Genomic DNA, 14,129 nt, shown 5'->3' on the forward strand with positions numbered 1-14,129 from the left:
TGAAAATGTCATAAATTTAAAAGTTTTCTCGTCTAAAGAAGTTCCCTAAAGAAGGGGCAAATTGATGGATACCACAAATGCGGGCCAGCTCCGTAGATAATGCAGGATGGTGTCTTCTCTTTGTAACCTTACCTTAGAAGCTGGCTGGTTTGTGTAGGGACCAGAAAGAATACTTAAATTTTGTGCTTTTTGTGTTTGTGGGTGTTTAAATAATACTACCAATTCCAACTCCAAGTTTGGTGTAATTTTTCATGTAAAAATATTGTTATACATTTACGTTCGCAACTGAAATGTAAATTCCACTTAATTTCATTTTCTTAAAGCATAATTTTAATGTATTTTATATATTTACTGTTGTTGGTCAGTCATTTTAGTCATGTCTAACTCTTTGTGCCCCATTGGGGTTTTCTTGGCAAAGATGCTAGAGTGGTTCCCCATTTCCTTCTCCAGCTCATTGTACAGATGAGGAAACTGAGGCGAACAGGATTAAGTGACTTGCCCCCAACTACATAGCTAATAAGTGTCCAAGGTCGCATTTGAATTCGGGTCTTCCTGACTCTGGACCCAGTGCTCCATGGACTGCACAACCTAGTTGTCCCATTTAAATCATAATACTTCTTGTGAAAAGGTAAATGTCACAAGCTAGACATACTAAATTTTCATAGATAAATCAGAATATGTCCTGTGAGCCCATGTATCTTATAATAAATCTTAAAATTAAATATTTACATAGATAGCCCCCACTCCCCAAATCTGCGCAGGGCCCATCACACCCCAGGATGTTTCTGTTTCTAACTCTGGGGGCACAAGGAAGAGTAGACATGTCGAGCATGGACAGGGAGTCAGTGTGGCCGGTCCACAATCCCACCTGATGCTTCTGGCCTGTGTGACCTTGCATTGCATCACCTCACTTAAGGGGCCTGTTTCCCTGTGTGGGGGCCATGGCCTCTGGGATTTCTTCGTGCCGGACTAGCCTGGACGCTCGGGCCTCGCGTGACCCAGGAGGGGCCAGGCTCTAAGGGAAGGACCAATGGAACCAGCCAAGGCCAAGTGAGGGTGAGGGGAAGGATGGGAGGAGCAGGCCAGAGGCCATTGCCTGGCTCAGCCCTCCCTGAGGCCTTCCTCTACATTCAGCTGGAATTGTCCAGCTCCCTTTGGCCCCTACCCCTTGGTTGGCTGCCCTCTTTTATTTACTCATTACCAGGGCTTCAAGTCATTCCCACATGACTCTAGCCAGAGGAAGAAGGACTAAGGGTTTCTAGTCTCAGATCCAGCTTTCTGCCTACAAGTTAAATTGCAGGGTCCAAGGAACAGCTCTCCACCGACCCTATTGCAGCGGAAGGCTCTAAAGCCTGGGATCAGAATGGACCCGGCCCCGGGAATCACTGCCGAGGGTCCTTCTGGAGACAACAAGAGCAGGGGGCAGGTGCCCCCACGGAAGGGACTGCGAAGGATCATCCCAGAAGGCTTTGGGGCGGAAGTCTGGAGTCTTTTCAAACTCTCGGGACCCTTGGTAAGAAGACAGGGCTGGGGAGCAGAGGGGAGTGCCCATCTCCCATCACTTACTGGTTTGGATACACTAGAGGGAGGCTGGACTGTTGGGTTGGGACCTTCGAGATCATTTAATCCAATCCCTTAATTTTCCAGATGGGGAAACTGAGGCTCAGATAGGACTTTGAGGTCATGGTAGTAGAATAGTAAATGCCAAAAGGGAAGGGGCTTTCATCCCAGGGACAACTCCTAAATGGGGTGGGAGACAGAAGGATGGGCCGGGAAGCCAGAGGTGGAGTCCATCATCGCCCTACTCTCTCTCTTTTTTTAAAATTAATTAATTTAATTTTTCACTGCCCATTCCTAAACTAGATCCCCCTCCCCACCACTTTCTCCAGTGGAATCCACGAGTGACCATGTCACAATGAATCTTCCTGTGTCCTTGGGAAAGGAGAAGACTTCCCAGACCCTCAGCTCCCTCCCTCCAATCTCCCTGCCAATTTCCCTATTTCGATCATCATGGGAGTTCTAAGCAGGACTTTTTCATCACCTAAGCCTTCTCAGGGCATAGGTATGGTAGAGTAGGGCAGGATACATAGGGGGATGGCTGAATAAATGGATCAGACTAAAAATCAGGAAAACCTGAAGTCAAATCCAACCCCAGACCCTTCCCAGCTGTGTGACTCTAGACAAATCACTTTACTAATCTGCCTCAGTTTCTTTATCTGTAAAATGGGTATAAGCTTCAAGTGAGATACTATTTGTAAAGCACATTATAAACTAGAAAGTTTATCCTATATAAGCATTGACTATGATTATGATTATGTTTATAAAAGGGATTCCAAGTCAGTAGTGACTTCATCATAGCACCTTTCTCTTGCTTCTCTGTGCCCTTGTATTTTTTCCTGATTTTTGACTCAGCCACGGGCAGATGCTATTCATTCTGTGCATATGTACACATATGTGTATTTGCTCCCCAAGAGCTAGGAGAGCAAGTAGGGCCCCTCACTGCTGATGGAGAAACCCACCCCAGCCTCATTTTTTATCTCTGTAGCTCCTGTGCCTGGGCTTGGTGCAGGACATATAGTAGGTGCTTAAAAAGCTTTGAATTGAGATGAGCTGAGCACAGACCTGCTGGAAGTATCCAGAGAGCTGTTACTTTGGGAGCATCCATCATGCTCAGTTAGTGTAGTGGCGAGAGCTCTGCATTCAGAGTCAGAAGCCCAGAATTTAAATCCTGTTTCCGCTGGAGCATTTAACTCTAATTTTACCTAAATTTAGAGCATTTAGCTCTAAGTTGGATGTCTTGAATTGGCCTTCTTTTCTTTTCTTTTTTTTTTTTAAATTATAGCTTTTTATTTACAAAACATATGCATTGGTAATTTTTCAACACTGACTCTTGCAAAACCTTCTGTTCCAACTTTTCCCCTCCTTCCCTCCATCCCTCCCCTAGACAGCAGGTAGTCCCATACATGTTAAATATGTTAAAGTATATATTAAACACAATATATGTCTACATATTTATACAATTGTCTTGCTACACAAGAAAAATCAGATTTAGAAAGAAGATAAAAATAACCTGGAAAGAAAAACAAAAATGCTACAAACAATAACAGAAAGAGTGGAAATGCTATGTTGTGGTCCACACCCAGTTCCCGGTGTTCTTTCTATGGGTGTAGCTGGTTCTGTTCATTACTGCTCTATTGGAACTGGTTTGATTCATCTCATTGTTGAACAGAGCCACGTCCATCAGAATTGATCATCATATAATCTTGTTGTCGCCGTGTATAATAATCCTGGTTCTGCTCACTTCACTCAGCATCAGTTCATGGTCTCTCCAAGAGAAAACCACTGACCATCAATTTGTTGATTATTAGTTATTAATAAGGTCTTTTCAAGCCTCTCTGAAATCATCCTGCTGGTCATTTCTTACAGAACAATAATATTCCATAATATTCATAAACCATAATTTATTCAGCCATTCTCCAACTGATGTGTATCCACTCAGTTTCCAGTTTTTGGTCACTCCAACAACTAGGGCTGCTACAAACATTCTTGCACATGCAGGTCCCTTTCCCTTCTTTAGTATTTCTTTGGGATATAAGCCAAGTAGTAACACTGCTGGGTCAAAGGGTATGCACAGTTTGATAACTTTTTGAGCATAGTTCCAAATCGCTCTCCAGAACGGTTGAATTTGTTCACAACTCCACCAACAATGTATCAGTGTCCCGGTTTTCCCACTTCCTTGCCAACATTTATCCTTATCTTTTCCTGCCATCGTAGCCAATCTGAGAGGTATGCAGTGGTACCTCAGAATTGTCTTAATTTGCATTCCTCCGATCAATAATGATTTGGAGCATCTTTTCATATGAGTAGAAATAGTTTCAATTTCATCTGAAAATTGTTCATATCCTTTGATCATTTATCAATTGGAGAATGGCTCGATTTCTTATAAATTTGAGTCCATTCTCTATATATTTTGGAAATGAATTTGGCCTTTTTCAAATGAGATAATATTTGAAACATATTTAGCACAATGCTTGCATATAACAGGTGCTTAATGTATGCTTATTCCCTTCCCCCTTCCCTCTAGTTCCTGTTCCAGCTATTAATTTTCATGATCTTTGTGGTGAGCACCGTGTTCTGTGGGCACCTGGGAAAGCTGGAGTTGGCCTCCGTGACCCTGGCCGTGGCGGTGAGGACTCTGCTCTGTTCGTTTGGGAGAAGGGGTGGGGGGCAACCATCCCACCTTGGGAGAGGCTTCAGTTCTGCTGAGACCCCTCGAGGACCTCCCATCCTCAGGGTTCCTGCCCAGATCCAGCAGGAGAAGAGCCACCTGTGGCTGGCTGCATAGGATGTGGGGCGTCCGCCAGCTTCCTCCGAGAAGGGGGACCTTCCCCAGGCCCTGATGCTTTCATCCCCCTCTTACCTGGTATTTCTTTGTGTAGAGACGCAGATGTACTTGTCTCCCCGGCTAGAACGAAAGCTTCTTGAGGACAGACAGTAGGCTCTTTTCTTCTCTCCTCCCTTCACCTCCCTCACCATTCTCCATAAACAGTAGTGGGCTAATGGATGTGTGCCGATGGACAAACTTGGTGTTTTCTTGCTCTAGTTTGTCAACATTTGCGGAGTTTCGGTGGGCTACGGCATGGCGTCGGCCTGCGACACCCTGATGTCTCAGGTAAGAGCTGCTTCCCCTCCTCTACATGAGGATCCCGCGTCTCATTTGTTCCAGGGAAGGCTCAGATAAACCGCCTGCTGCTCCACTCTGAGTTAGAACCGACTTAATTAGAATCCACAGCTGAACACAGGCTCTCCCTCCCTCCCCCCGAAATGAATTAGTCCACAGATTAGGGGGCCAAGTAGGTAACGTCTTAGAAAGCTAAAGCCATTTTAGGCTACCTGGAGAGAGGAGGAGGATCTGGGAAATTAAGGCAAAGTCCAGAGGCAATCCAGAGTCAGGAGGACCGGGCCCATCTTGGACCCATCCTGGTTCTGAGCCACTGGAGAAGCCATGAACTGCTCAGATTCCCAGGAGGTTCTCTGCTGATCTGCACTTCTTGGTTATTAATTAAATTAAATCATTTAATAGTAATTATTAAATAATAATTATTATTTCTTTATTAATAAAGGTCTGTTAGAAAAATTAAAAAGGCATCCGGTCATAGGAGCCAGTGGTCCAACCACTTTCTTCCCAGGCCAGACCAGAGGTACCTTCAGTGCTGGTCATCACATTTCGGGAGGAACCAGGAAGAACCTCCAGAACAGAGGGAGAACAAGAAACCAAAAGGGAGGAGAGAGAGAATGAGGAAAGAAGAAGAAAGAGAGATGAAAGCTGTTTCTAAATACTTAAGGGATTGTTGGCTGGACCAGGAATGTCGGGCACAAACAGAAACGAGCCAAACAAATAGAAACCGAAGAATGGCTTGACATTCTGACTTAGAAAAACACGTAGTCATAGAATCACTATGTCTTCATGTTGTTTATTCTGTTAAATATTTTCCTCAATTATCCTTTCGATCTGGATCGAGAGCTTGGACCTGTGATGTAAAAGATTGTTTGGAGAAGCTAGTTTGGCTCTGGGAAGAGGGTTTAAAAGATACCAGAGGCATGGATTTTTGGTTTTCAGGTAAAGGGCTTTTGGTCTTAGGTGTTTCAAGTTTTTGGTTTTAGAGTATTTGAAAGAATTTCAGTCCTGGAGTATTTAAAGAGCTTTTGGTCTTGGAGTATTTGAAGGAATTTCAGTCCTGGAATATTTAGAGGAATTTCGATCTTGGAGTATTTCAGAGGCTTTGGTAAGAAAAGGGCTTAATCTTGCCCTGTTCTACCCCAACAGCCATTCCCCACACTCAGAGCAGAATTCAGAAGTGGTACAAAGTCCACTTGAGGCTTGACTAGGAAAAGTTTCCTACAATTGGTCTCTGCTTAGGAGTTGCAGGAGGCCAAGAGCTCTCGCAGACAGAAAGTGCTTGTGTGGGAGGCCTCAGTTCTGATGCTATCAGCCTGAGATCCTGTTTTGTTGGGTAGCGTGCCACACATGAACAGATACCCAATTGTCCATGGGCTCCTCCACCCCCATGGTAAAGCGTCTCCTCCACCAGCCAGCCCCGAGATCCTCATCTGAGTTAATCCTTTGCCTCTAGAGGGCTCCCAGCCCAACCCAAACAGGTTTCTTGCTAAAATACATCAGCCCTTACATGTCCCCAAAGACATCAGTACAGACCAATAGAAAGTCAGCTCTTTGAAGCCAGAGGCTCTTTCCAACTTTTATTTTTGTATTTCCAGAGTGGGGTTCCTGTGCTCTTCAGGAAAACCATCCTGTGCCTCATATTCAATATGGAATATGAAAAGAAAAAAATAGGAGCATTTGCCATGCAGATGCACCTAAGAAACAAAACACTAAGATTAATTTTTCAGAAAGAAAACTATTTCATACATAACAAATTTTAGGATCACAAAACTGTTCAATATACATTTTTTTCATGATCACTAGGACTTTAGGTCCTGCCTAAATATGGTATTTACCATAGTTACCAAATATTCCTCCCTATCAGCTGCTTATCCATCCCAGGGTAGCTTTCTACCCCTGCCGTAGAGCCAGCATCTTGCTTTGTACATATAAGGTGTTTAATAAATGTTTATAGAATAAATGAATGGATGACTCATTTCAGAAGGCTGAACCATGAGGGAAGAGAACATAAAATAGGACGGATAGATTTTCACAGGAGATAAGGAAGGAGGGAAAGACCTAGAACATCTGGGGGGAAGCATGAGGGAGTAGAAGAAGGGAGAGTAGTGTCAGAAAAGGAGGTTCCTAAAGAGGTTTTGCCTGCTTTATCAGGTCCAGACTAGAGCTGATAGAGTGATTTAGGATGTCTATTGGAGGTGGGGAGGGAATAATATGTGCCAGTTACTATGCTAAGTGTTTTACAGATATCTAATCTGATCCTCAGAATAGCTCTTGGAAATAGGTGCTATTATTATCTCCAGTTTACAGATGAGGAAACTGAGGCAGACAGAAGTGAAAGGACATGAAAAGTCCAAGGTCACATAGATAATTTGCATTTTAGGCTGGATTTGAACTCAGGTCTTCCTGCTCTGTCTGCTGAGCCACCAGCTGTCTCTGAATGAGGCTTTTGTCACTGCTCAGTACTTTCTACTTTAATCTGCCTCCTCATTTTATTTTCCAAAGGCTGCTCCATTCTTTGCCTCTTCTACTTGAGTCTCCCAACTATTTTTACTCCCAAATGATTGGCCTTTTATTTCAGTGAAAAACAGAATATCCTTTAAACCTCTTTCTCAAAATGTCCCCCTTTTCCATTCAACTCAACACATTTTTTTGCTGAGGCATTTGGGGTTAAGTGACTTGCCCAGGGTCACACAGCTAGGAAGTGTTAAGTGTCTGAGGCCAGATTTGAGCTCAGGTCCTCCTGACTTCAGGGCTGGTTCTCTATCCACTTCCCCACCTAGCTACCCCAAATAGGAATAGTGGCCTTCCTGACCCCAAAGTTGGCTCTTTATTCATTCTACTCCTTAAATGCCTCTAGTTACAAGAAAGGAAAGAAGAAAAAAAAGAAGGGAGGAAAGAAGGAAGAAAAGGAAGGAAAGGAAGGAAAAAAGAAATGGAAGAAAGAAAGGAAGAAAAAAGAAAGGAGGGAGGGAGAAAGGAAAGAAAGTAAGAAAGAGGGGAAGGAAGGAAGAAAGAGAGAAAAAAGAAAGGAAGGAAGAAAGGAACATTATGGTGACCTGTTTTTTTTTTCTTAAAATGAATTTAGATTAAAATTTTTGATTTTTTACCATTCTATTTCTCAGTGTATTCCTCCTCCTCCTTCAGAGAGGAAAGGAGAGAAAATGAAAAAGAGAGAGTTCTGATAATGAAGAAGTTTTCAAAGTGGGGAGTAGTAAAACTAACCAACATACTAAAAAAATCTGACTTTATGGGCAGGCAGTGTCCCACTCCAGTAAGTCCCCTCTTCCCATCCACCACCATTTTGCTCATTTCTCCTTTTTGGCTCCAAGGTGGGCTGGGACCTGTTCATGACAAAATCCTCCTGACTCCTCACAATTACCATGTCCCCTTCCAGAGTCTCACCAACCGACATCTTCATTGAAAGGGTCTAGGACTCTTCCTGCCACTTTCCATGGGAACCTGGGGCTGGCCTGGGCGGCCCCCCCCAGTGGCGACTCTAACAGGTTCCGTGTCTGCTCAGTCAGACTGGGTCGGGGCTCCCAGAATCCTCCAGTCACAGGTTTAAAGTGGGAAAGGACCTTAGAAGAACCCCTTCACTTTACAGATGGGACCCGAGGTTCAGGCAGATCAGTGACCTGAGCAAAGTCACCCCGATAGCGAGCGTCTGAGCGGGATTTTAATGAGGCCTTCCTGCCCTTGGTCGTCTCGTGCTCTTTTCCAGACTTATGGAAGCGCCAACAAGAAGCACGTGGGGGTCATCCTGCAAAGGGGGATCCTGATCCTGCTGCTGTGCTGCTTCCCCTGCTGGGCCCTCTTCATTAACACAGAGGAGATCCTTCTCCTCCTCAGGCAAGACCCCGACGTGTCCAGGTGAGACTCCTGACCCCGACGTCCCCAAGGGCCCAAGTGGGCTCCCTGGGAAATGGGGGAGGGGGAGGGGCCCCTTGGCCAACCCCGGCTTATTGAGCTTGATGTTACTTAATTGATGTCTTTGACGTGAATGGTACTCAGCTTGGTGCATCCTCCTGAGGCGGGACCCAGACTCCCCCACTGGCATTTTCTGGCTGTCCGACTGTTCTTGGTGGCTTGAGGGCTCCTAACCCAGGTCAGCAAAGCCTGTCAGCCAAGCTTCAGTTAATAGCTCAGTGGAACTATAATAATGATAACTCTGTGAAGGACAGACTGCAGGACAGAAGGACAGACAGAGGCCAGTTTTTAATTTAGGAAGATTCTACCTCATACTCTTAATGGGACAGAAACAACCTAATATTGGCGTGTACTGCTAACACTTCTCAGCAACTATGTTCTAAAGAGATCATGGGACATGACTGAGAGAAAGAGGGCAGCTGGGCTGGTTTCTCAGAGATCATATCTCCGATGCTAATAGATGCTAATTTATTAGGTTATCTTTTTTTGTGGGAATAGTTATGCTAATTGTTCTGCCTTACCCTGTTAATGGATTTTAATTTGCATTTATTTATCTTTTGTTTAAAAATGACAAGCATCAGTATGGGCGTTATCTCTGAATCCTAAATTATATACAGGGTATTCAAACTATTCAGGTTTAAAACCACACTAAGACTTTTGGGACACCCTGGACTGCCAAAGTCTCAGGCTACCAACTCTTGGTAATTTCTAATGATGGCAACAACCCCCTAGGGTTGTTGTGAAGATAAGGTGAGATGATATTTGTAAAGCTCCTAGCACAGTGCCTGGAACACAGGAAGCATTCTATTAATTATTATTATTATTACTACTATTATAATGTCTTTGTTGTTGTTCAGTAGTTTCATGATCCCATTTGGGTTTTTTTTTTGGCAAAGAGCAATTTGCCATTCCCTTCTCCAGCTCATTTTATAGATGAAAAAACTGAGGCAGAGTTAAGTGACTTGTCCAGGATCACACAGCTTGTAAGTTTCTGAGGTGGGATTTGAACTCGGGTCTTCCTGTCTATACATTAGTACTGTATTGTACTACCTCGCTAGCCCTTACTGTGAGTCAAGTCCTGTATTAAGCACAGAGGATACAAAGAGAGGCAAAAACACAAAACTCACAAAAATGATCCCTGCCCTCAAGGAGCTTCCATCCTTCAAAGCCTCAGAAGTGATGGCGAGAGAGCATTTCCAATGGAGTCCTCCTCTGATGGCTTGTGGTGGCCTGGGGAGGATCCTGGGTTCTCAGGGCCTGAAACGCAAGCCCTGAAACACAAGAACACCAGCTCAGGCAGGCCCGGCCAAGCTGGAAAGCCCTCCAGAGCTAGTCTGAACGGAGCTAGATCATGTGGGGTGGCGGGTGAGAGCATCAGGATGAAGGGTTCAAGGACATCCCCCGTCTGATCCCAGGGTGGGTGGTTCAAGCCATAAGCAGTTCTTGAAGACCAACAGGCAGGGAGATCATGGAGAACTGGGGTTTTATTAACCTCTTTTTTTATTTAAAGAAATTTACCACTGAGCATCAGTATGGAGAAAGAGAGGGATAGAGTGAGAAAGAGGGACAGAGAGACAGAGACAGAGATAGAGAGACAGAGACATAGAAAGGTAGAGACAGAGAGACAGATAGAGTGAGAAAAAGGGACAGAGTGACAGAGAGAGATAGAGAGATAGACTCAGAAAGAGAAGAACAGATCAAGATGCAGAACCCCATCACTAGGCAAATGGAAGCTGGAGTGGCCTTTGTCACTTTAGAACTTCACTAAAGTTTCTTTGTGTTGCTTGTAGGATCACTCAGGAATATGTGATGAACTTCATTCCTGCTCTTCCTGTGAGTTCCCCTTCTCTCTCAATTACCTCTAAGGGGAGATGATCATTTTTGGGCGGGTGGTAAATCAATCATTTTATTAACAAACTAGCCGGTTATTACCAAAAGGAGAGTCGTTGGCCATCGCTTAGACCAACGAGGATCATGGACAAACGTATCACCAAACAGCAAGCAAATCTAACTGGCTAATTGAGTGGGGAGGGGCTGTATCAAAACCAGGGACTGGGTGTCTCTTGGACAGGGAAGGTACCCGAGGTGGGGCCTGTTTTGCCGCTCCCGGTACAATGGAAGGAACCACCGAAATCCTAGTGGCTTGTACTTGACCGCTCAGGTCTGGTCATTCTCACACGTGCGGAAACTTGGTGATTTTGATCCGAAGCTTGGTCAGATTGTGTCCATGTGACAGGCAGAAAGTCCAGATCAAGGCAAGAGAAGGATGTCCCGCTCTTATCTCCTTGATCCTGCCAGGCAGATGGTTGCCTGTAAGGAGCTGAAAGGAGGCTGGGATTGAATGGCAGACCTGGGGCAGCTGAGAAGGGTCCTGGGGGGTCACCAGACTGCGCGTGAGCCCAGAGATGGGGTCCTGTTTGTGGAGCAGCCAGGAGGTCACTGGGTCCAAGGACGTGTGCTGAGGACCGAGGTGTAAGGCGTCTGGAAAGGCAGGCGGGAGCTGGGTCGTGAAGGACTTTGAACAGCAAACAGGAGTTTGTATGTGATCCTGGAGGCAGTAGGGAGCCATTATTGAGTAAGGGGCGACAAGGTCAGATCTGCTTTAGGAAAATCACCGTGGCTCGGAGTGGGGAGAGGCAGGCCGGGTGGGTGCATTTGTACAAAGAACGCCAGGCCCTTGCTGAGTAGGGAAGGCAAGGAATTCTGGGATGAAATAGGCAGACGCCCGCTTTTCAGAATTTTGCCAATGGTTAGCCCCTCCAAGGAGCCCTAACACAGATGTATATTTTTCCCACCAGGCAATTTTCCTTTATGCCTTGGAAGTGAAATATCTGCAAAATCAGGTATGGTGACATTCCTGCCCTATCTAGATCCTGGATGATGTGGTCCAAATAGCTTCCCTCCTCACCACTCCCTCTAGTCCCTGCCCTCTCCCAGGCTGGGCGGTTTCCTAGGGCCAACCTAAATTCTGTTTCTTTTTTTCTTTTCTTTTCTTTTCTTTTCTTTTCTTTTCTTTTCTTTTCTTTTCTTTTCTTTTCTTTTCTTTTCTTTTCTTTTCTTTTCTTTTCTTTTCTTTTCTCTCACAATCGCTAAGAAGGGTCCTGGTCATGGGAGTTTGTGTGCTCCTGGCCCAGCACTTAGAATCTCAGCTCCAAAAGGGGCTCTGGAGACCCTCCCCCATATTTTATGAGCAATGAAGCGGCTCAGAGAAGGAAGAACATAGCCAGGCCACAGAAGAACTGGGGACCAAATTCATGGCTTCTCCACCTTCCCCAGATTGGTCCCTTCTATCATCACTACTTCTTCCCTTAAATCACACTCACAAGAGCCCCATCTAAAGACCTGCAGGCATCCAAAGCTGACCCTTGCATCCTGGGACCCCTTCTAGGGCCCCCATCCCTCCATTATTGTACCTTGCCAGACACACTCACAAAGACAAAGTCACAGCTACACAAGTTACTCCCACCCAGACTCACGGATGGGTTCCTGTTTTTTTGTATTTCAGGGCATTGTCTGGCCTCAGGTTCTCAGCAGCATTCTGGGAAATGGTGTCAATGGCTTGGCTAACTACATCTTTGTCTACATTTTCAATCTGGGAGTGCCGTAAGTTGCAACTGGTCATTACGAAAGAAGGAAGAATGTTTGTGGTACAATAACAATCGGAAAACTAATGATAATAACAGTCACATCTGAGCTTCAAAACCACCCTGGCAGTCAGCCGATATGATCCAGTTAGAACAGCAGCTGGCATATCGTAGGTTGTTAACAATTGATTGTTGATTTACAGATAAGTAAACGGAGGCAGATAAAGGCTCATTGATTCCCCCAAGATCATACAGTTAGTGTCAGTCTGTGGGGTCAGGGATGGAGGGAATGGCCTCCAATAGGGAAGAGATGGGTAAAGGGCAAAACGTCCTGTATCGGCTACCAAGGGGCAAAACCTGAGAGAAAACGTTAAAGAAGGAAAAAGAGAAGGAAAAAGCTTCCTACAGGAAAGACAGGGCAGGAAGCGATGGTGATGCCTCCCAGGCCATGTTTTGTGATATCAAGTGTGGACAGCCCCCAACTGTGTCATGTGGGCTCAAGCCCAATAGCAAATTACTACTGGAGAGAACAGGCTGCCTCGTGGGTAGTCTATGTAAGCATTTACTACTAAAATACAATGACTGCTCCTCCTCCTAGAACTACCACCACTACCATTACTACCACCACCATTGTTACAACAACTACTACTACTATGACTACAATTATTATTATTTTTATTTTGTTGAGACAATTGGGGTCAAATGACTTGCCAGGGTCACACAGCTAGTAAGTATTAAGTGTTTGAGGCCATATTTGAACTCAGGTCCTCTTGTTTTCAGGGTGGGTTGCTCTATCCACTGTCCCTGTACTTTTATTTTTATTATTATTTTATTATTATTATTATTGTTGTTGCTACTATCATTACCACCACTACTGTCACTACTATTACTATTACTACTACTACTACTATTGCTATGACTAATATTATTATTACTACCACCATCACCACTACTACTACCACTATTCCTACTCTGATTACTATTACTATTATCAACACTATTATTACCATTACTATTACTACTACGACCATCACCACCACTACTACTACTATCATTACTCCTACTCCTATTATTATTACTCCTACTCTTATTACCACTACTCCTATTACTAGGACTACCATTATTACTGTGACTACTACTACCACTACCACCATCACCACTGCTACTACCACTACTCCTACTTTGATTACTATTACTATTATAGAACACTATTATTACCATTACTATTACTACTACTACTACCATCACTACCACTACTACTACTATCATTACTCCTATTCCTATTATTATTACTCGTACTCCTATTACCACTACTACTACTTGTACTCCTCCTCCTACTACTACTACTACTGTGGCTACTACTACCACTACCATTACCGCCATCACCACTACTACTACCATTACTATTACTACTACTACCATCACCACTACTACTACTATCATTACTCCTACTCCTATTATTATTACTCCTACTTTTATTGCCACTACTCCTATTACTACTACTACCACTACTACTGTGACTATTACTACCACTACCATTACCATCATCACCACTACTACTATTATTACTATACTCATTATCATGATTGGTTTCAACATCTACCAAGGTGGGAAGGTGTACAAGCCCATAGGATGGGTGTGGAGAGCAGAGACAGAGGGCTCCAAAGAAGTTTTCCCACCTGGGACCTTCCTTTACTTCCTTTTTCTTCTTTCCTAGGGGCTCTGCTTTGGCTAACACCATTTCCCAGTTCATCCAGGCCATTGCCCTTTTCCTGTATGTTGTGGTGAGAAAACTCTACCTGGAAACATGGGGAGGTACAGTGTTCTCTCTCTTACTGGTCTGACCCATCCAAGGGTCTCTCTGTCTGTTCCCCCCAATCCCTGTCCCAGCAGGAACACACGATTCAGTTCTGCAGCACACGTGGCTTTTTAGGCCG

At 44.5% G+C, this 14,129-nt stretch overlaps 1 protein-coding gene across 1 annotated transcript in view; it reads left to right on the forward strand.

The window, feature by feature from the left end:
* Positions 1 to 1,246: 1,246 nt before the first annotated feature.
* The window catches only part of SLC47A2 (solute carrier family 47 member 2), a 30,011-nt gene continuing 17,128 nt past the window's right edge, over positions 1,247 to 14,129 (forward strand). Inside the window, exons 1-8 of the mRNA XM_031967829.1 lie at positions 1,247 to 1,513; positions 4,085 to 4,186; positions 4,604 to 4,672; positions 8,403 to 8,551; positions 10,399 to 10,441; positions 11,407 to 11,451; positions 12,114 to 12,211; positions 13,910 to 14,007. Of these exons, the coding sequence (XP_031823689.1) occupies positions 1,364 to 1,513; positions 4,085 to 4,186; positions 4,604 to 4,672; positions 8,403 to 8,551; positions 10,399 to 10,441; positions 11,407 to 11,451; positions 12,114 to 12,211; positions 13,910 to 14,007 (754 nt within the window). The 5' untranslated portion in view covers positions 1,247 to 1,363. The remainder of the gene's footprint in view (positions 1,514 to 4,084; positions 4,187 to 4,603; positions 4,673 to 8,402; positions 8,552 to 10,398; positions 10,442 to 11,406; positions 11,452 to 12,113; positions 12,212 to 13,909; positions 14,008 to 14,129) is intronic.

The sequence above is a fragment of the Sarcophilus harrisii genome, chromosome 4 (genome assembly GCF_902635505.1).
Source record: "Sarcophilus harrisii chromosome 4, mSarHar1.11, whole genome shotgun sequence".
Lineage (NCBI taxonomy): Eukaryota > Metazoa > Chordata > Mammalia > Dasyuromorphia > Dasyuridae > Sarcophilus > Sarcophilus harrisii.